The 22618-nt window shown below is 38.8% G+C and overlaps 1 protein-coding gene across 6 annotated transcripts in view; it reads right to left on the reverse strand.

Annotated features, from left to right (window-relative positions):
• The window catches only part of begain.L (brain enriched guanylate kinase associated L homeolog), a 110951-nt gene that overhangs the window by 18331 nt on the left and 70002 nt on the right, over positions 1 to 22618 (reverse strand). For 5 of the 6 annotated variants that reach the window (XM_041573071.1, XM_041573072.1, XM_041573074.1 and 2 more), the window contains 2 exons: positions 19734 to 19895; positions 14263 to 14329 (listed from right to left, as the gene is read on the reverse strand). In XM_041573071.1, the coding sequence (XP_041429005.1) occupies positions 14263 to 14329; positions 19734 to 19895 (229 nt within the window). The remainder of the gene's footprint in view (positions 1 to 14262; positions 14330 to 19733; positions 19896 to 22618) is intronic. The other variant, XM_041573073.1, reaches the window with a different exon arrangement.

Genomic DNA, 22618 nt, shown 5'->3' on the forward strand with positions numbered 1-22618 from the left:
CCACTGCATGTACCTGCTTACAAATGGAAGTGGTTCATATGAATATAGCTGGAGCATGGATTGAATCTGCTTCTCTCACAGGCTGAAGGCAACTGAGCCAACGTTCTGTCTGCCCATGGCTGTAAACCAAAAATGTCCAAAACCCATTGATTAAACTCATTGATTATGAATATAAATAGTTCCCCCAGAATTTCTAACCTGCAAATAGGACAGCATAGTTAGTGAGGATCACACAAAAGGTACATATACCCGTTTAAAGTAAAGTAAAATATATAGAGTTAAGTGGTACAAGTATTTCCTTATTTTCCCCTCAGTCTAGAAGTTAGTAGGTGCAGTGATACCTCAGTTAATTTACTTATTTTTTTTGTTTTCTTTTCAATAGTTTTCCATTGTGATTTTTGAGTTATACAGAATGGAGATAAAAATAAAGTATGCAAATTATGATCTTCAAATATCCATTTAAGAAAAGGAGGAAAGGAAAGTAGGAAACAAAAGCAAAGGTTACCTAACCTTGAGATAATAAACAGGGGAAAAAAGTGCAGCAAAGTAAATATTTTAAACTTGAATAAGTTTGGTTGATGGTCTCTATAAAAATTCAAAGTAAAAGAAATGTTGCTCTAAGCCAGATGATACCTTGGAGTTTTCAAAATGAGCATCTGCATCTCAGAGGATTAAGGGAAAAGAAGACTAAAGGCTAGCAGCTTGGGAAGGGAGCGGCTCTGCAAACCCATCTAATCCATCGGCTCTGTACACCCATATAATCACTGCTACAGTAAAGCTATATATTGTAGTAATAAATAAGAAAGTTAGGTGAAACTGAAATGGCAGAGATGATGTCACAAGCATTTGGAAAAGTATAAGTATACCATGGTTTTCAGATTAAAACACATTTTCATGTTTATCTAAAAGTATGCTGGTCAGCTTTTTGTTAACCATGATCCAGTTTAATTTATCTTTATACTGAGAAATAAAAAAGGATCTTGTTGGATAGAGCTGGGGGTTGCCATTGGTGCAGCAGAAAGAGCCAATGAGAAAAGTTTGGTGGGATATTTATTTTTGTCCCAAATAGCAAGAGAATTGGCTAAAAAAAAAAAAAAGGATCAGTAAAGTTAGAAAAAGTTGGAAAATGCAGTACATAGAAGAATACACAGTGAGGTTGGGTGTAAACTGAAATATCTAATGATCATAGAACTTGATGTTTTTTTTTTTATCTAACTAAACCAGAAATAAATTCAGATATTTTAACTCCCATTTTTGTTGCAATAAAGTTGTAGCCAGCTGAATATTTTCTGCTACTGTTTCATGTTTCTAGTATACAGTCCCATAAAGAATGTAATTATGTGTGACTTTTAGTTGCAGCTTCAGAACCGCAGACAATTCTTCCAGTGGGATGTTGCCCTTAGCACAAAATGTTTCTGTCATTTATATTGGATGTGCGAAGTGGCATGCTGCACAATGACAATATATTATGTTTGCTCTATTTAGAACAAGTTATCAGCCAGCTTACAGTCCAAGTGGAATGTTGCTTCTGGGCATATTAAATCCTTAAAATGTGCTGCTCAACCTCTATTTAATTTTAATGAGGTTTCAAATCACAAAAATACATGATATCCAACAAAATCTTTGTATTTGTACAGACAATATCATTATTCTGTCTGTAAGCATATAAAAAACACAATATGAACCAAAAGGGACAGTTTGCAGCAAAGTTTTTCCAGAGAAAGATTGGCATTTGGGGTTTGGAGTTCAGTTTGCTACTCTGGGCAAATGCCCATAACTTTATACTTACCCTTGTGTGCAGATTCAGGGATCAGAGTTCACGGCAGCCATCTTCCGGGTCTTCATGTCTTCTTCCTGCGCTTCAGCAATTTCTGTGCAGTTGTCGCAAACTGGGAAATTGTTCCAACTGCGCATGCGTGCTACGCCTGTCTCATGCTCAGAATACCGAAGACCCGGAAGATGGCTGCCGTGAACTCCGATCCCTGAATCTGCATCGAGGGGTAAGTAAAAAGTTAGGGGCATTTGCCCAGGGTAGCAAACTGAACTCCAAATGCCAAACTTTTTACTTACCCCCTCCGTGCAGATTCAGGGATCGGAGTTCACGGCAGCCATCTTCCGGGTCTTCGGTATTCTGAGCATGAGACAGGCGTAGCGCTCATGCGTAGTTGAAGCAATTTCCCGGTTTGCGACAACTGCACATGCGCTGAAATTGACAGAAATTGCTGAAGCGCAGGAAGAAGACCTGAAGACCCGGAAGATGCCAGCTGTGAACTCCGATCCCTGAATCTGCACACAAGGGTAAGTATAAAGTTATGGGCATTGCCTGGGGTAGCAGCTAGGCAAAACACCCTAGTGCTTGGTAAGCTGTGGCTTTCTAGCACTCATTAGTGGGCCGTAAAGCAGAAGTTTACTTTTGTTGTCACAAAGGCAGACCTGTTAGTACTTACACTAAATAGACATTGCAATGGTAGAACTAGAGCATTTAGACCATGAGAGTAAAGAGACTGGGCAAAGCCTGAGAAAGAGAAATAAACACCACCGATTCACTATAACCAATAAAAAACTGGACACACCAATAGGGAATCATTTCAATGGCCCTCATCACTTCACAAAGGATTTAATAATTTTGGTTCTTAAGGGCAAATTCAAAACAGATAATGAAAGAAAAGTGTGGGAATACAAATTAATGGAAACATTCAATTCTCTGAAGAATGGACTAAACCTGGGCCTTGGATTTATGGCTAATTATGTGGACTAAAAAAGGACTGCACCAGGTCAGAAATACCAACATCTCTTGATTCTACACTCCAATAATTCAGCCCTAATTTATATTCAGCCTCTTTGAACCACATTATCTTGTACCGTATCTGTTTGTCTCTTGCAGATCCCCTTGTAAATGACTGACACCTTACACATAGATTGATATTCCTTTTTCTTGGTCATTTGACCTATGAGCTGAATGTTATATATATACCAGAGAACACCACAGCTTCATAGTAATCAGCTAGAAAAAGGAACTAAAATGTTCTAAAAGCTTGCTGTGATTATATAAGTTAGCCAATAAAGGTATCACCTTTATACCACTTTTGTTATTTTTTTATTTCAAAAGGGTTGCCCTGTGACATTTATACTGGCTAACACAGTACAGCAACTTTACGGTGGTACACTAGTAACATGGTTTGCTATGGTTATTGTGACCTGTATCACACATGCGACTCCATGCAGCCTGCTCTGTTGGAGTTGCTAGTATAAGCAGCCCTTGTATTCTGCTTCAAGGTTACACAGCTCATGCAGCTGGTCAGAGCAGCAAACATTACTGTACACATCTTGGTTTGTTATGATTCTAAATCAAGTATCTGTGCCAAATGTGTATAATCCAATTTTTCCACCTACCCTATCGGTCTAGCCAGCATCTCTCACAATTTCAGTTGCATAGCAACCAACAATTCACAGTCCCTCATCTAGGCACAAATATTCAGTAAGTAATGCTCATTTGAGGACGGGCTGGATGGAACCTGAATACATAGCAATAATGAGGTTAGCGTAGAGTACTGGTTCGATTTTAGAATGAGTTCTTTCACAGATTTATCTGGCCTTTCCAATTCACCATCCACAAAAGGAAAGCTTTGAGAGAAAGTAGGTGGGCAATACCTGGCCAACATTATTCCCAACCCTACTTTTGAGGCAAACGATGCAGGTATAATGCATCCCTTTCAATATAATCTATATTCCAGGGGCCAGTGCATGTTCTACTAAACAGAGTAAATATATTTTATTGTATTTAGATTGTAATTCTTGTAAGCAGGGCCCTCTGATCCTATTTTTATTCTGTAACCCTTGTTTTCTAAATTATTGCATTTGTTATAAATGTAAAGTGCTGCCTAACATTCTGGCACATTATAAATAAATGATGATATTTAATCTGTATTACAAAATGATCTTTCACATGGCAACACCTAACTGTTAGAGCGGTGGCAAAAATATAGAGGAAGCAGACCCGGCAGTCACAGGGGGAACAGGGGGCCTGGACTGCGGCGTCTGCTTCCTCTATAGCTAATAAGAAAACCCCCTCATCTCCAGCTACTCTCTTACCTGCGGGAGCAAAGAGTCGGGGAGTGGGCAGTAGGGACAGGTGCACTCTAGTTACACCACGGTGTTAGAGAACGAGACAGCACCATAACACATACGTGGCCATGTCTAGTTGGAAAAATAAATCAATACCACGTTAGAACATGTTAATAAAATTAACATGCCCAAAACGGTAATTATGTATTCTTTAATAGGTAGTTTTTGGGTTAATAGGTAGTTTCTTTGTTCTAAGTCATGAAAAAACATGATCTCAACATAAAGTGTACTTGTGTTTTTAGAGGCATTTTTTGCCTGGATCAGATTCATTATTCTGTCTTTGTGAAGCTGTGATATGTAACAGAGAACAGTTCCTTTCAACCAGTTTCCATCTGGAACACAGTGTTCACTTGAATTATCATATTTTTCTGCTAAAATCTGTGTGCTGGTTGGATTCGCTTTTTAAGGTCTCACCAAGCTCCCTGCCTTTGTTGTGACAGCATTTGTCATTGCACAGCTGTGCCACCCATATAAGGAAAGAGGACTTATCATCCAATTAAGATCTGTAGATGTTTTTCAGCCCTTTCTGCTTCTTTAATGCATGCCTTGGTTCAACATCCTTATTATTAGGAATACTATGCACACAAGTGTTCAGAGCTTCAAGCTGCCATCTTTAGAAAGTGAGTGTAAAGAGGGATTGTTCTTGGCACAACTACTTGATTGCTTTGAATTTCTTTCATAAAACCCATCTGCAGTTGTCACTAGCACATCTGCTATTTTATTTAGTCTCAAAAACATAAATGTTTAAATGTTGGAAGTTTAATAGTCTTACACCTCATTTCAAACTTTAGGCAGAAGTACAGAGGGTGGAAGGACAAGGCATTAGGAGACGGGGGTTCAAGGATGCTGCATCAAGAGATTGTGTACAGAGGGTGCAAGGATGCTGCGTTAAAGGAGAAGCAAAGTCATTTAGCACTTGGGGGTGCCAAATGTTAGGCACTCCCAAGTGAATGTAGTTACTTACCTGAAACACGAAAAAAGAAGAAGCCAGAAGAGGAGCGCTCTGAGCGATTCTGTTCTGGCTCCTTCTTTCTTAAAATTTCCCGGGCAGACGCATGCGCGGTAGGGTAGAATGAAAAAGCCGACTTTCTAGTTAAAGTTCGGCTTCTCACTCGAATGCGCATGTGTGTGAAGAAAGAAGAACCCGTAAGTGAAGCGCCCTGTGGTGCTCACTGGAATAACCCCGGGCTGGTGAAGTTTTCTGCTGATAGGAGCACCGGCCCGGGGTTATTCCAGTGAGCACCACGGGGCACTCCACTTACTTCTTTCTTTGTGGGCTGTGCATGCGCATTAGAGTGAGAAGCCAAACTTTAACTAAAAAGTCGACTCTTTCATTCTGCCGCGCATGCTTCTGCATAGGAAATTTGAAGAAAGAAGAAGCCGGAACAGAATCACTCCATGGTGCTCGCTGGACCCCCCAAGTGCTAAACGACTTTCCTTTTCCTTTAAGAGGCTGGACAAAGGCTACAAGGATGCTGTGTTATGAGGCTTGGTACAGAAGTGCAAGGATGCTGCGTTGAGGCGGGGGTACTGAGGATGCAAGGACACTGCATTAAAAGGCATGGGTACAGAGGGTGCAAGAATATTGCATTAAGAAGTTGGGTACAGTGGGTGCAAGGATGCGGCGTTAAGAGGCTGGGATACAGAGAGTTTATAAAGCCAGCTATGGATAAAGCCAGACTGGATATGCATTAAGTAGGGATGGGTACATTTTTAGTTAGTTAATAACTTAATTAGTATAAGAGGCAGTGCCTACTGTTTGCCTATTTATTCTGTGGTATTTAAAAAGCAATAAGCAATAACAATTGCTCTAGATTTTCGCATTATTTATTGACCATGTAACCGTAAAGTTGAAAAGGCAGACTACTATGCACAAGTCACTATGCTGGAACCTTTCAAAATACTCTGGATTTGTATGTAAGGTAAATGTTTACATCAAGCTCCTGATGTTGGTATATAGTTTGTATGGAGCGATCCTCCTTGTGTCTGGGGGGTTACAATGGTAACTGCAGTAGCTGATAAGAGGCAGCCAGCCAAATTATTAGAGAATGCATTATACATTTAATAATCAGTCACAGCATAATTGTCAACATCTATGCTGTTAATTGCCATTAAAATTTTGCCTGCAACATCGCGGGACTAAAATGGGCTTGCAGTGAATGATACTGTATTTAGAGATTTCTATCCTATACTATGGGTTTTTTCCAATTCTACTTAATTTTTTGTCCATTTTCTGCTAGTGTAGGTAATGTTTTCCTGTGTGAATTGCCATTTTCAAACATCTTTACAATCTTTTATGCTGCAGTCCCCTAAAATGCATCTCGGCTTTTTATTTGTGAATAATGTATACTAGAACTGTAGAAATGTGTGCGCTGTTTGTAGCCTTTAGACTGTGTTCAGCCTAGACAAGGACGTGACTGGAATTGTTGTTAGTGAATTCTTGTGATGAGGGGGTGTGTAAAGAAAAAACACAAGGGCATAATCCTTAGGCTTTTAAACTCTTACCTACCATTCATATTTTCTTGGGGGAATGTAACCCTATAAGAAGAAATCAATGGCTATGGCTGTATTACAAATATCATATAGTATCTGTAAACAACAGGGATGTGGTACTGCTCTGCACAAATGTACAGTTGGAAATACTGTATTACTTCTAGAATATGCATTTTCATGTCAGCAGAAAGGTTGTATTTGGCATCAAGGCTTCCCTTGCTCATACAAGGCAAACAGCAGAATCTCAGCCATATTAACACCACAGGGAATATACTTTCCTGCTAGCCTCTCTGTTTGACTCGGCAGTCAGTCTTTACCGGATTACCTGGGGCACATTCAGCAATTTAAACTGCTCTTAGGAATAACAGCTGACTCCCCGGTGCTTTGTGTTAGCTATAGCGAGAGCATTATTATTTGTATGTCTCCACAATTCTAATTTATGTACTCACACATTGCTTTTCCCTTTTTAAATAAAAGGAATTGATGTCAGCGGGATGAAATTTCCGTATTTTTATACGGTTCCATAATGCACAAATCTTTCCAAAATATATAAGCTAGACATGGATTTTATTTGTATTTTAGAGGTATCACAATAGCAAATGCAACATCAAGACTTTTCATAACCAATAATAGCCTCTGTACGAGACAGGTTTACATGGGTGTGTTCCTTTCCACTTAAAGAGCATGTCAACTAGAAACCTCATCAATTCAAAGACATGAGGGATTAACCCTTAAAGAGACAGATAATTAGCAGCTATGGCAAAGCTGACTGTTGTACAGAGCCAGGTGCTCAAAAGTTTATGGCACTGGGTGACTTGCATAAAAACTGACTGGAAGGCCAATTAATGGTGCTTTTCATTTATACATTTTTCAAGAAAATGCATAAATGTTATCATTTATATTAATGTAATTATAATGAATAAACCGGGGAAATCCCACCTTTTTGCAGCAGCTCGTATGTATGAACCCACCAATGTTCTGCACCTCAACCTCTTATAGCAGCTCTCTATTAAGTATGATGCATGCAACACACACTGAAGTATTTCACACACACACAAAACTTTCCGAGTCCTCCTGCTAATATTGTAAGGTCTTCTCTTAAACCAGCCATTAAAGTTGCACACATTGCATTACTAATTGGCATATTATGATTCTGTAGACTCACTTATATAAAGCCATTCTCATCTGTCTAAAACAACTGATGTGCTTTTAGGCTCTGTAACCACTACAGCAACATAAAAAAAATCAAGAACTATTTTTTTGGCAATTAGTATTGGTGCTCACACCATACCCTTGTTGCAACATGGAATGCTACAATAGTGAATCCCACTACAGACGACTGAATTCAAATAATCATAATGCACCAACAATTTGGAGTAAAGAGACACCATATTATTCACTATGCGTATACCCAAACTACAATGGAGTTGCGAAAATCTTTTCAGCCCATTGGAGTTATCAGCAGTCAGAGACCTGATGAGCCACAGAGAATAATAAGGAATTAATAATATACTTATGTACAACCTACTAATTGGAAAATGGAAGGGTTCCTACTACTGTAGTCAGGAAGGTTCTGTATTAGACAGTGTACTGACAGTGTTGAACTGGGATTCTATGGACCCACCTCACACCATGGGTGCACTCTCCGAGCTATTTTCTTCCACTCCTCATACAACCTCTTTATTTTCTTACCCTCTAATGTAATAAAATGCACATAGTTTGCCCAGTAACCCATAATAACCAATAAGATGTTTGTTTTCAAACGTGGGACTAGTAAATGCTACCTGCTGATTGGTGGCTATGGGTAACTGCTCCTGATCAAATTATTGCCTTTATTACATAACCCCTTTGTTTTGTCTTTATATATTACAATCTATTATGCCATCTCTTTAGCCGTGATTGGGCTTATATGTGGAATTTTTAAGGTAGCTTTACATTTTTTTACATTTGTGACCTTTGTGTATCCTTGGTGTCCCCATAAGCCCATGTTGTCGTTGTTGTTCACGGATGTCCACTCCCTAAGCTAAGCGTCTGGAGCACCTGGAACACCTTTTCCACCTGGCGAGAGGCTCTACAGTTGGTCCTTTTATGTGACTATCAATTGTCTGTGTTATATTTTTTAGGAAATGGCCATGGAATTGGCCAAATGTTTAGAAGCAGGAGGGACCGCTGACACCTGTGCCCATTGAAAGTTTTCCTGCTATACAGTGGGCCAGTCCAACACTATGTACACAATAGTGTTAATGATTAATGTTGTTCCAGTTGTTCAACTATTGCATTAATTCTGCTGTTCATGTGCTTTAATTTTACAGATTAGTTTCTTGCAGAGAAACCAATTCAGCCTACAGGTGAGTACTGTGGTCATTTTGGCAGTAATAGCTGCAGGGAGAGCTATTTGTGACAGTCTAGGTCAAGGGCCCTAGTTATTGGCTTTGTCAGTGACATGTCCAGAAAGGTTGGGTGCTGGTGTTTATAAACTCAGTCTTTACACCAGTGCATTTGCCAGCCAATGCAGAGGTGCATGCAAGGCAGCCATCAGGGGGGGACAGGGGGGAGAGTTGTAGGGGGGCCCGAGGGTAAGGGGGGCCGGCCAGGCCACACTTATTTGATTAGCCGGGCCCCCCATCTTTCTGAGAGCTGCTGACTTCGGGAAGGTGTGGTTGTTTAAGGGGCCCTGGCCACCAATTTTCTTATAATGTGGGGGCGGGGCCTCTTGCCTCTTGGTGGAGTGAGGCTCAACTAATAGGGAGCCAACAGGTGGGGTCACAGCCTTCAAAAGAAATGGTATTACTACAGTAGTTGTGGCTTCCCCATGTAGACATGACTGACAGAGACAACTTCTGCAGACACTGCCCCCCCCCGAACATTGAGGTGTGTTTGCCAAATATAAGAGATTATGGGTTCCCTTGAGTCATTAACTATGTGAAATATTCCCTCATCTGTGAGTGATATTGAAAACCCTTACAGTCTCCTACCTGGAAGTTAAAGGCCTGCTGCGGAAAGTGTTGGATGGTGGGGACCAACAAACTATATTACTGGTCCGAAAAAACAGACGAGATCTGAGATTCATGGGTCATATTTAACCAATATAAACTATTAGACTGTGTTCATTTATTTGGTTGTCATAATTTTCTCTTATACCTTTTTAGATTTACAAAACTTAGATCCTGTGTTACATTGGCTTTAAAACAGTGCATTGTGTTAGAACTGATATTGGCCTATGCTGATTATACCCTACCTTTTGCTTGCACATGGGTGGTAGTTTCCTGCAGTGACCTGCATCAGCTCAGCAGATCTTTTAAATTATACACCAACCCCAACTCCAGACATGTTGAACAAAACCTGGACAGTTCAAGAATTGCTATTAGCCATGGCCAGGGCTACAGTAGAAGAGAGTATTTGAGCAGTGAGTGTTGCTGGGAGCAACAGGAGTGTGTTGACTGATGTATAAAACAGGATTCTTAGGGGAAAAGGAAGTTGTATAAATGCATATGTTTACAGATCAGATTGTACAGCATGGATTGTGGAGAAAACTGTTGAGGCATACTGTAAATGCACAGAGATGCTGTTGGAGGCAATCCATACAGAAGCAAAATTAATTAAGACAGATAGTGTTAACACTAATGCTACTGGGAATTTAAGCTCATATGTTATTATATATAAAAAAAACAAAGTCTCCATTTCCCTTTTATTTGTACATTTCTAAGAACAAGACAATGACTATAATACTTAAACATAGAGAGAACAATCAATGCAGGAAAGCCATTATCATTATCATTTATATAATAAATAGCCCTACAGCACTTTTCTATGTAAAGCCATTAGGTTCTTTTGCTCATTGTTTGCTACTAAGTACAAGGAAACTTTTCATACAGCTCTTTGTTAAAAACCCTGACTGTTTCTGTGATAATGACAAAGAATTCCAAACACATGATATTTTTGTCTCCATTATCATTTTCAAACTCCTTATTTCTGGAAAACACAAATGAATACTAGATTTGAAGTCAAGTATAGTGCATCTCATTGTCAAAGAAAGTATTACCCAACATTTTCCATTTTCCAATAATTCTTCATACAAACAGAATGCCTCGCATTGACAAAACACACAGTATGGCCACTAAGAATCTTTCTAGCTGCTTTAACATTTCACTAAGAAACTTGAATCTGCCTGCTCAGCTTGAATGATGGAGGAGAAGGAGGGTTTTGGGGAGTAAGAGATTTTAGTTTAAAAGTGCCCTTTATAATGTTTGGGACAAAGACACCTTTTCTTTTGTTTATCCCTCTGCTCCTTAGTGTAAAATTTTAAATCAAACAATTTAGAAGTGATTAAAGTGCACATTCCAGACATTATTCTTCCAGTATTAATATCTTGAGTGTTACAAATCATAAGACACATGTTTCTTTGATTTACCCATCTGCTTTAAAGTTATTCGCATGCATTTCAGTTTCACCATGTAGAAATTACAACACTTTTTATACATAGTCCCCCTCATTTGTAATTTCTACGTGGTGAATCTGAAATGTATGCAAATAACGTTAAAGCAGAGGAGCAGAGGGGTAAATCATAGAAGCGTGTCTCATGATTTGTAGGCTCAGGATATTGATACTGGAAGAAGAATGTGGTTATATACTGTATAAATGCCCAGGTTTTCTGTGATCTACTTCTAGTCAGAACGTCAGGATCCACCACCCCACATGTGGGAGATGTTCCGTCTGGGCACGTGAGGGCATTACACTGACAGAACCTGATTTAAACAAACAAAACCTATTTCTCAAGTCATTTTATTTAAGATCAGTATAATGGGAAATCTGTGATATAATGGAGTGACAATGCTGGACTGTTCTGAGCTACTGATCAAGAGCAGAAGATCTACTGGTAGATCACAATCTATCTAGTGGGCACCTCTTCATTACACCCTTATTAGTCTAGTGGACACAAGCCTACAAGGTCACCTTCAGTAAGCAATGGAGACACATTCTGCACATCCCCTGGTGAGTAACACACAAACTCCTTGGTGGAGCACAAGACTACCCATTACTACTTGACCATCTAAGACTACAAATCTTTTCAAATAGCTAATTGCTACACAGCATGGGTGACTAAAGATCAGCTCAGAGGAAGATAACATAAGCACCTGCAATGCTTTTGGATGATATATTCAAGTATGCTGTACATGTAGGCTTAGTATCTACACTCACTTACATTCTGTGCTATAGATGTACAACCGCTGCTACATGATAATCCTGTGGCATATATTTATGTAACATGAATAAACTTTAAATGTAAGAGTTCAACCAAAAACCTCTATATTACAAACAACCAAAAGTTCTAACTCATAAACGAACCCCTACCAAATCTTTTGTTCCTTTGTGGAGTAGTTGAACCTGCATACACACACGCAGGGGGCAGAATAGCTTAAAATCAATTAATCAAGTAATGTTAATCAAAATATGTAAATCATAGGGATGAGCATTTTTTTTTGCCTGATGAAGTTCTACACCAGAATTCATGGTTTTGCCTGTACTGTGCTAGAAAAACACCAATGGCAGCATTATTTGCCAGAAAAAAAGGTTTTCTGCACCATAATATATATATATATATATATATATATATATATATATATATATATATATATCACTATACAAAGAATCATTGACATTGTGTCTCTGCCAAAGGTATAAATATATACCACGTACATTCCACGGGGCTACCAGCACTCACGACAAAGTTAATAAGTATGCCTGGGTGCAGAAACGACAACATTTCAACAATACCTCCAAAAGAATCCGCACTCTCAGGACTTATAGATGAATAAAATTGGTCTTTTTTTACAGAACTTCAGTCTGACGTTTCGGCCCTATCCAAGGCCTTTCTCAAAGTACTGAAACAGAGCAAGTATGCCTTAAATCTGCCTTCGGCCTCGTGTTTTTATATGGTCATGAAACTCCTCGATAACTAATAATATCCTTATATTTTACAAGAGGGGGTACTTTATTCACTATATAATTATGCTAAACATCATTAACCCCCCATAAAGTTAAAAAACATTCCTGCTATATGATACAATGCTATTGTCTCAAATATGTTCCCCAAATAATTTAATCTTGCTGCAGATGGTGTATCTGTACATTGTTCTACAATTCAGCACAATTTGCAGAAAGAACACCATTTCAACTCCATTGCAGAGCTTTTGTCTGGGTAACAGTGCAAGTGTCACAAATGCCAAATATGCCCAAGTATAGTCCCAAAACAGAGACAAAATTAAGCTTCACCCACCAATTGTCAATTGACCCAATTGACATGTAACTACTGTAGTTGAACAGCTGAGTAATGTTGATTGTTCACAAAAGAAAGAGTTAGTAAATACATAGATGCACACCAGTGAACAGAAATTAGAAAGTTCAATTAGAAAGTACAAAAAAAACATAACAAAAAAGCACATGGAAGAACATAGTTACCCATAGTAAAGTGCTATGCATCCACAGAGTGGTCACCAAATGGCCTAATAATACCATATTGCAATGAATGTAGTGCTGTCACATGGAAAGCTTTATATGCTTAGGGTGCCCTTACATCAATACTTGCACATCACACTTGTGCCAAACACTGGAAAAATACTCCAACCAAACAAGGAAAACCTTTCATGCAATTGTGTAATTGGGTTAACGGCAAACTGCAAGCACAACTGCATTAATTCAGACGTAAAAGTTACGATTGTGTCAGGTGCAATGGCCCCTTGCGACTGTAACATGCTGGATATCCTATCGGCAGCTCTGTTAATCCAGAGGCTGGTGAGATACTGTACTAGATAAACATTTGTTCAGAAAGGGGCAAATGCTGTTCTCAGTTTCCATTACATAAGGGGTAATTTATGATTGTAAGTGCAGCAAGCAAAGTGAACTTTGCTTGCTGCATATAATTTAGTGTAATTGTGGTTGCCAGGAAGAGATGAGCCTGACGCAATTGCAGCCAATGCATCAAAAATGAATTTTCTACATCTGTTTGGTATCATGTCCGGAGTTTGGTGTGAGAGTGAGATGTGCCTCCTATTCTTTTGGTGTAACTGCACTGGCGTGATTGATGCAGGATACTGTGGCATCTTTATAGCTAACTGTAGCCTTGGATATTATGCATATTTATGAAATCATCCAAGCTACTCTTAGAGGCATTAATAGACTCTGCCATCACAACATGTTCCGGTAGGGCATTCCACAACCTCAGCGTAAGGAATCCAATAAAAATAACAATCATTGCAATCATTGTAGTCAATGTATATAGTAAAGTGGCTTACAATGGGGTTTGGTTTCTTTATGCAAAAATGCAATTGAATGTAGAACCCCTTTAACACAGATGTGCGGTGATCTTCAATGTTGTTCTCCTTCTCTGCATATTTTGTGGTGGCAAACTGTTCAGATTTAGCCCTTCAAAATCATGTTTCTCTTATGAACCTTGATACTTTCTTTGACTAAAGTCTACTATCTTCTTAGTTCTTTTTGTACGTTTTCCCCTTTAATCATGAGTAAAAATGTAAACAAACAAAAACAATGAATTTATACCCTATATTTTTGCTGAATAATATACACGTGGATTGATGTATATCAGCCTGTAAATAAACCAAAAATTTGTGAAATATAAAAACTTACCATTCTATGTAATTTCTCTTCCAGCTCCTGATTTATCCTTTGTAAAGACACGTAATTGGTTTGTATTCTGAAAGACAGGACACAGTATGGTCATCTTTCTTCCTGAAAGGCATTTTGGATTTTTTTTTGCAAATAGTGACTTTATCCATCACTGCTCCATCTGCTTCATAGGTAAAGGGTGTTCTGCCCAGAAACAGTTCTTTGAACAATGTTAGAAAATGTACTACAACTTTCCAATATTCATTCATTGAAGGAGTGGCTCACCTTTCAGTTAACTCTTAGAATGTTATATAGTTATATAAAATTCTCAGCAACTTATCAATCGGCCTTCATGTTTTATTTTTTATATTTTTTTTTATTTGCCTTGTCTGATCTGTAAGACTACAAATTAGTGATGTGCGGGTTAGGGTTTCCCTGACCCGCACCCGACCCTAACCCGCCCTGCACCGACCCGTGCCCGCTTCCGGGGGTCCTTTTATAGACCCGCGCTGACCTGCCCCGCCCAATGACGTCAAAAAAGGGCTGGGCGAGCAGACGCAAGAGTATACAACAGGAACCCGGAAGTCAGATGCCGGCATTTGAAGGTGGTGGGCGGGGAGAGCAGGAGAAGAGCTCAACCCGCACCCACCCGCTAGGAGCAATGCGAGGTCGACCCAAACCCGCCCGACCCGCGGGTAAACCCTATCCTATTCATATTCCAGTGCCTTATTCAAATATGTGCATGGCTGCTAGGTTAATTTAGACCTTAGCAATAGTGATCGGCAAATTTCACCCGTTCCGCTTCACGGAGAAATTCATAAAGCAGCGATAAATTCGCAAAACAATCATGAATCTTAATTGATGCCCACGTCCAATTTTGGATGCGCGTCCGAAAAGTCACTCGCGTCAAATCTGACGCTGGCGTTAAGTCAATGGGCGTCCGAATAGTGTTGACTTTTCTGAAATTTTTTTTTTTTTTGCAGAAATTTTTGACACAGGCAAATTTGCTGCGAATTCGTGACAGGTGAATTTATCCGCCCATCACTACTTAGCAACCAGATTGCTGAAATTTGAAAAAAGGAAAGCTGCGAAATAAAAAGCTAAATAGCTCAAAATACACAAATAATAAAAAATGAAAAGCTACTATATACTACTACTCTCTACATCATACTAAAAGTTAATTTAAAGGTGAATAACCTCTTTAAAATGTATATGTGATTGCTATCGAGAGCAATGCCAGTCTGATTGATCACATTGATTGCACTCCTGACTCGGATAGGTAACAGAAAATCATATCTGCAATAACAATACATTTTATAAAAGCAGCCCCGTTTTATAATAGTAAAGCACATAAGTTTACAGGGACACTTTACCCCTGAACATTGCAGTTATTTAAAAAAAAAAAAAGATTTCAGTAATGCAGTCAGCACTGTATTAGTGAGGGATGCCATAGGTCTCTGCAATCCAAAATGGAGTTGGCTACCTAAACAATCAAGGACGCAACCTGCAAAGTGCAAAAGAATGGCTGATTGCAGCTTTCCCATCCCACTTTTCAGCATTCACGCTACATTGTACATTGTAGCCCTACAGAATGATGCAAATGCATCTGCTTTTACATAAATACAGACCTGTTATCCAGAATGCTTGCAACCTGGGCTTTTCTGGATAATGGATCTTTCCGTAATTTGGATCTTCATACCTTAAGTCTACTAGAAAATCATGCAAACTTTAAATGAACCCAATAGGCTGGTTTTGCTCCCAATTAATTAGGTCTTAGTTGGGATCAAGTACAAGGTACTGTTTTATTATTACAGAGAAAAAGGAAATCATTTTAAAAATTTGAATTATTTAGATAAAATGGAGTCTATGGGAGAAGGCATTTCCATAATTTGGAGCTTTCTGGATAACGGGTTTCTGGATAACAAATCCCATACCTGTTCTATGTAATGATACATCTACTGTTAATGATATATATACTGCTTTCAAGTCCATTTTATATGAAACCTACGGTTGATTTCAGTCAATACTGTTGTTTTTGAAATATATGCTGGAGTTGAATGGATTTTAATCATAGCAGGTTTGATAAGAATGGACATATAATTACAAATTCTATAATGAATAGGCATTGCATAGCATAGAAGCTGTTGCGTAGAGGCTTCAACCAATATCAGATAAGAGAACCGGAGTGAACATCTTTGATTATTGCCTGCAAGATGCTGAAGCCTTTCTTTTGTTTTCCCTAGAGCACTCCAATACTACTTAATTTCTTTATTCCAATACACTGCCAGCACAGGGGTGAATCAATGGTTGAGAATGACAAAATTGGCTGTGGCCTTTCAGCGCATATATCTCTTATAGTTGTGATTGCCAAGAGTGAAGCAAATGTACTTTTTTTCCAGTAGGGTTATGGCAGACATTCCTCCTACTGGCTCATTAATGACTTTCTGTGTACTCTAATTATTCGTTGGGTTAAAATAACAATGACTCAGAGCTGTCCCTGCCAGTCTGCATAGCTCTATAACATTTTGCAGGCAAGAATATTTAAATGTGAGTGATGTACACGTAATACAAATAGTGTCTGTTTTGTCAGTAAAAACTAAGAGAACATTTGCTAGAGATGCTCTACTGAGAGAAACCTATCGGTGTCATGTGTTCTTTTATATGCATATTCTGTACAATGTTATATATTCTTTACTAACTAAAGAATATTGAGAATTCTTCAAAATAAAAAAAAAAGGATTGCAAAATGTCTGATATTATATAGATTCTAATAAAACATGCTATATCACAAACAATGACTCAGAGCTGTCCCTGCCAGTCTGCATAGCTCTATAACATTTTGCAGGCAAGAATATTTAAATGTGAGTGATGTACACGTAATACAAATAGTGTCTGTTTTGTCAGTAAAAACTAAGAGAACATTTGCTAGAGATGCTCTACTGAGAGAAACCTATCGGTGTCATGTGTTCTTTTATATGCATATTCTGTACAATGTTATATATTCTTTACTAACTAAAGAATATTGAGAATTCTTCAAAATAAAAAAAAAAGGATTGCAAAATGTCTGATATTATATAGATTCTAATAAAACATGCTATATCATATACCACAGCCATGTTTAAGTAAAGTGGTTCCTTTCAGCAAGTAAAATGGCAAATAAAAACTGCATAAAGTCACCTGGTATCCATCAGTTTTAATATAGGTATTGGATTTGTTATCTGAAAAACCATAATCCAGAAAGCTCCAAATTACAGGAAAGCCATTTCCCATAGAGTCCATTTTAATAAGCGTAATTCAAATTTCTGTAATATTAAAACAGTACCCTGTACTTAAGTTAAGGTGCATAAATCCTTATTAGAGGCAAAACAATCCTATTGGGGTTAATTAATGTTTTAATGATTTTTTTAGTAGACTTAAGGTATAGAGATACAAATTACATAAAGACTCCTTATCTGGAAAACCCCATTTCATGAGCATTCTGAATAACAGGCCTCATACCTGTACACAACCTGGAGCAACAATAAGAATCAACATATGTAGTTAATTTTTAAACTGAATTTATTTGCTTTTGTCGTCTTTTCCAATATAAGTCAATATGTCCTGTCCGAAGACATCTAAGTACAGGGTCAGACTGGGCCCTGCTGGCCTAGACCTGCTCCCTACCACCGCTACCCTGATCCTCCTCCTCCTGGCCTGGAAAGAAAAGAAAAAAGGGTTCGGCCTGAGCACCCCCGTGTTGCATTATTTCTTTTTCGATCCTCCATAGGGATCTTCATCAGGAGAAATACAGTAAAAAAAAATAAAAAAAAACGTTTTTTTGCTGTATTTCTCCTGACGAAGATCCCTGTGGGGGATTGAAACATTGAGCCCAATATTTTTCGTTTTTGCATCAAGTCCCTGTGAGTGCCGCATCCTGACAGTAAGATTCTGCATTGTTCACATCTGTAATTCCCCTGCATTGTTCACACCGCTAAAGCCCTGTACTGGTCACACCTGAGACTGAAAGTGCCCACATTGTACACAAATGGCTCGAGGGGAGCCTGTGTGTGTCGCTGTGTGGGGCACAGTATGAACTGTTCATCTTAGAGTGGTCCTGATTGGTTTTTCTATCTCCTGCTCTATTCTGCCTTCCCTATGCTCCGTGTGTCAAACTCTGCCTGTGCTATGCTCCCCATGTGTGCCATACTCTGCCTGTCCTATGCTCCCCATGTGTGCCCTACTCTGCCTGCCCTATGCTCCCTGTGTGCTATACTCTGCTTGTGTGTGCCATATTCCTCCTTCCCTATGCTCCCTGTGTGTGACATACTCTGCCCACCCTATGCTCCCTGTGTGCCCTACTCTGCCTGCCCAATGCTTCGTGTGCCTCCTCCTTCCCTATACTCCCTGTGTGTGTCATACTCTGCCTGCCCCATACGCTCCCTGTGTGTGCCATACTCTGTCTGTCCTATCCTTCCTATGTGTGCCCTACTCTGCCTGCCCTATGCTCCCTGTGTGCTGTATTATGCCTTCCTTATGTTTCCTGTGTGTGCCATACTTTGCCTGCCCTATGCTCCCTATGTGTGCCACACTATGCCCGTTCTACATTACCTGTGGGATGTAAGCTTGGTAGGGTTTGTTCATGTGGATTCTTAGCATTTGGAAATTGTTGTTAGGGGGTACCCACTGTTAATCTGAGGAGGTGTCCAGAAGGACATCAACCAACTAACAGCAAGCAAACAATTTTCCTTGATGTATAAGACCTTTTCTAGCTGTGATTGATGACTACGAACACACCAGGAATTGAATGAAAGAAGCAGATTTCACTAATATTATTTTGGCTTGGTATGGTGTGATCTACCACAGACTTAATACTGTTAATGTGAACTAACAAACTAATGGGATGGGGTTACCTAATCCCTCTGGGCAGTTAGCTGGGTACCATACTCAATGTGGCTGACCCAGCTGGCCCTCTTGCCAACCTCCCTATGTGGACATATGTGATCAACACACATGTACAAGTAGCCGGCTGGAGAGGTAATCTACTAGGTAGAACATGGGCTCAGACTAGGGCTGAGCAGAGATTTGTGTCCTGTGAAAGGACATATTACAACTCAAAGCATCCCCTTTAGCAGTCAGTGTCGTGTTGTAAGCTGTAGTCCATGAAATGCTCAAAGGCTGCAAGTAGGGCAGCCCTGAGGCAAATAGCAGGACATCAAGCAATAATCACACAAATTAAAATGTAATTCATTCACATAGACATTTTCTAGCTAAAAGGAATACTCTGCTCAGGCATAAAACTAGCTTCTATTTCTGTTTTTTTCCTCTCTTTAGCACACTCTCTGGGATATTGTATCATGCAAACATACTGTACTAAAACGATTGTGTTGGTAAAATGCCCTATAACCAACAACATATTGTCTACAAAGTAACGCATTTTTTGAAATATTGCCCCATAATGTATTTGATTAAATAGGTGCCCCATCTTACAGAAGAAGAATAAAATAGAGCCTGACCTTCTCAGCTTTTCCGTCACTTTCTCCAGTTCTTCCTGTGCCCTCCTCAGTTCAGTTTCAAGGAACTGCCGTGTGGAATCAAATTCCGATTCAAGCATTTCCAGTTTTTGAGTTGTATAAGACAGTCTCTTCTGCAGTTCTTCCTTCTGGTCTTGCAAGCTGCTAAAAGAAACAAATATTCCACCAACTGTGATTATCCAGGATGTGAAGTGTTGTTTTTCCACTGCCAATAAAAGAGACTGACTGCTGTTTCTCTCGGGGCTCTCACAGTTCTGGGTATTTTAAGATCTAATCTGAGGCACACAACAAAGTCTCCTAGATGCAAATGATCATTAAGTATTTATGTATTCTTTAGCAGGACTTGGCAGAATGTGGGATATGCCTGAGAGTGCCATTCCTTCCTCCCTGAAAATCGTTACATGATGACAGAAATAAAAGAAATGCTGAAATAATTTCAGAGTGCTCCTCTTTTATATTTATTATTGTTATTGCATTCTAGCTTGAATGGCTGTAGACCCATTAAGAAAGCAAGTACAAAATTAAATGTGCTAGAATGAATACAGCAAAAATACCGCATTCACTTACAGTGAGCACAGAATGACACTGACTGGAATTAGAATCCCCAGATCCTTCTCAATTAAAGAAACCCCAACACACTGACGCTTAGTGTATAACTTACATTTATATTATTTCTGCCACAGTTTGCATTTTATCAACATTGAACCTCATTTTCCAGTTTGCTGCCTAGTTTTCGAAGCTAGTCAAATCTCTCTGCAAAGTGGCAGCATCCATTGTAGAATGTTCCATTTTCCACCACTCTTTGAAATCTATCCTTTAGCCAGTTCTAAGTACAAAGACTATGGGGTATATTATCAAAGAGTGAAGTTAATAGTGAAGTTCCGCCACTAGAGTGAAATTCTGCCACTTTCCATTCATTTCTATGGGATTTTTAAAGGCGTATTTATCAAAGGGCGTATCAAATTTTCCACTTTCACCCATTAAATATGCCTTTCAAAATCCCATAGAAATTAATTGTGAGCTGCGGAACTTCACTCTTTGATAAATTTACCCCTATGTTCTAGGCCAATATTTAACAAGTAACCTTCTGTGTGGCACTGTATCAAATACTTTAGCAAAGTCCAAGTAGATCACATCCACTGCCATCCCAGAGTCAAGGTTCCAGCTCACATCTCATAAAATGCAATTAAATTAGTTTTGCACGATCTGTTACCTGGGGTATAACCATAGAGAAAACAGACCCTGCAGCTGCAGGGGCACATGAGGCCCTAATTCATATACAAAAACCATTGATAAACCAAGTCAACCTCTAGACATTTCGGGGGCCTGAAAAATTATTTTCTGTGGGGCCCAGTAATATCTTGTTACACCACTGTCTTTTACTCATATAACCATGCTGGCACAACCCATAGTATTTGCATCGAAGTCAAGTATTTTATTCCTTAAATAACCCTTCAAAAAGATTTCCTACCACTGACGTCATACTAGTTGGCCTTTAGTTTTGAAGCTGAGAACAGAATCCCTTTTTGAATACCGGCACCACATTAGCAATTCACCAGTGCTTTGTTCCATTTTTTTTTTTTAAAAGCTCTAAAAATTTGTAATATATTAAAGGCGTTGTTCACCTTTGAGTTAAATTTTAATATGCAGAGAGGGATACTCAGACAATTGGCAATTGATTTTCATTTTTTATTATTTGTGGTTTTTGAGTTATTTAGCTTTTTAGTCAGCAGTTCTCCAGTTTGCAATGTCAGCCATCTTGGTGCTAGGATCCATATCACCCTATCAACCATGCACTGATATGAATAAGAGACTGGAATATGAATAGGTAAGGCCTGAATAGAAAGATTATAGAGAGTAATACAAAGTAGCAATAACAATAAATTTGTAGCCTTAAAGAGCATTTGTTTTTTAGATGGGGTCAGTGACCCCCATTGTAAAACTGGAAAGAGTCAGAAGAATCCAAAAACTATTAAAAATAAATAATGAAGGTCAATTGAAAAGTTGCTTAGAAGTAGCCATTCTATAACATACTAAAAGTAAATTTAAAAGTGAACCACCCTTTTAAAAGTAAAAACCACAAAAACCACTAATAAAAAACTTTGCCAGGTAAAAGTCGTCAGGGTCCTCTAGAAGTCAGTGGGAGCTGCATGATTCTAATGGTCAATTTTAAATCAATTTTGTCTTTTAGAGATTTTTGGATTTTTTATTCACTAGGGATTGTCCAAAAAACTTTTTTTTCGAGGTGTACATAATTTATAGCTCATTATTTTCCTTTCGTATTTTCTTTATTTCAGATCTTTTAATAAATGCCATGACATTTGTAGTTTTAGAGTTTGTGAGTTTAGATGTGCTTTCAAAAAATCCAACCTTTAATAAATAGGCCTCCATGGGTCCCACCCCAGCCTACTTCATTTTTTTTTTTTACTATTTACATATTTAAAAAACGATTGCATTACAAATAGGCCATTGTCATGTACAGCGTGTATGTTAGGACAGCAACTATTAAGGAAGAGTCTGAACAGGTGTCTAGTGGGAAAAAGTGAGGTCTGTAGGAGCCAGAAACAAATATTGTCAGGGTACCAAAAATGGGCCGACTATAGAGCATTAGACAGGTGATTGATTCCTTCACAACTCAGAAATGATCGGTATAAGTATGGTTGAAAAGGGTCATCTAAAAAAAGTTAGTCAAATGAAATAAACTTCACTTACACTATAAAAATTATTTAAATCTTGTTTTTTAACCGTAGAATTCTCAATCACAGCAAGCAGGCAGGCTCCATTTTTTGGATACTGTTATTAAGGCAAGCTTTGCATCATGCCAAATTCCTGCTTATGTGCCAGAATGGGGCACCAGGTTACACAAG

Source organism: Xenopus laevis, chromosome 8L (genome assembly GCF_017654675.1).
Source record: "Xenopus laevis strain J_2021 chromosome 8L, Xenopus_laevis_v10.1, whole genome shotgun sequence".
Taxonomy (NCBI): domain Eukaryota; kingdom Metazoa; phylum Chordata; class Amphibia; order Anura; family Pipidae; genus Xenopus; species Xenopus laevis.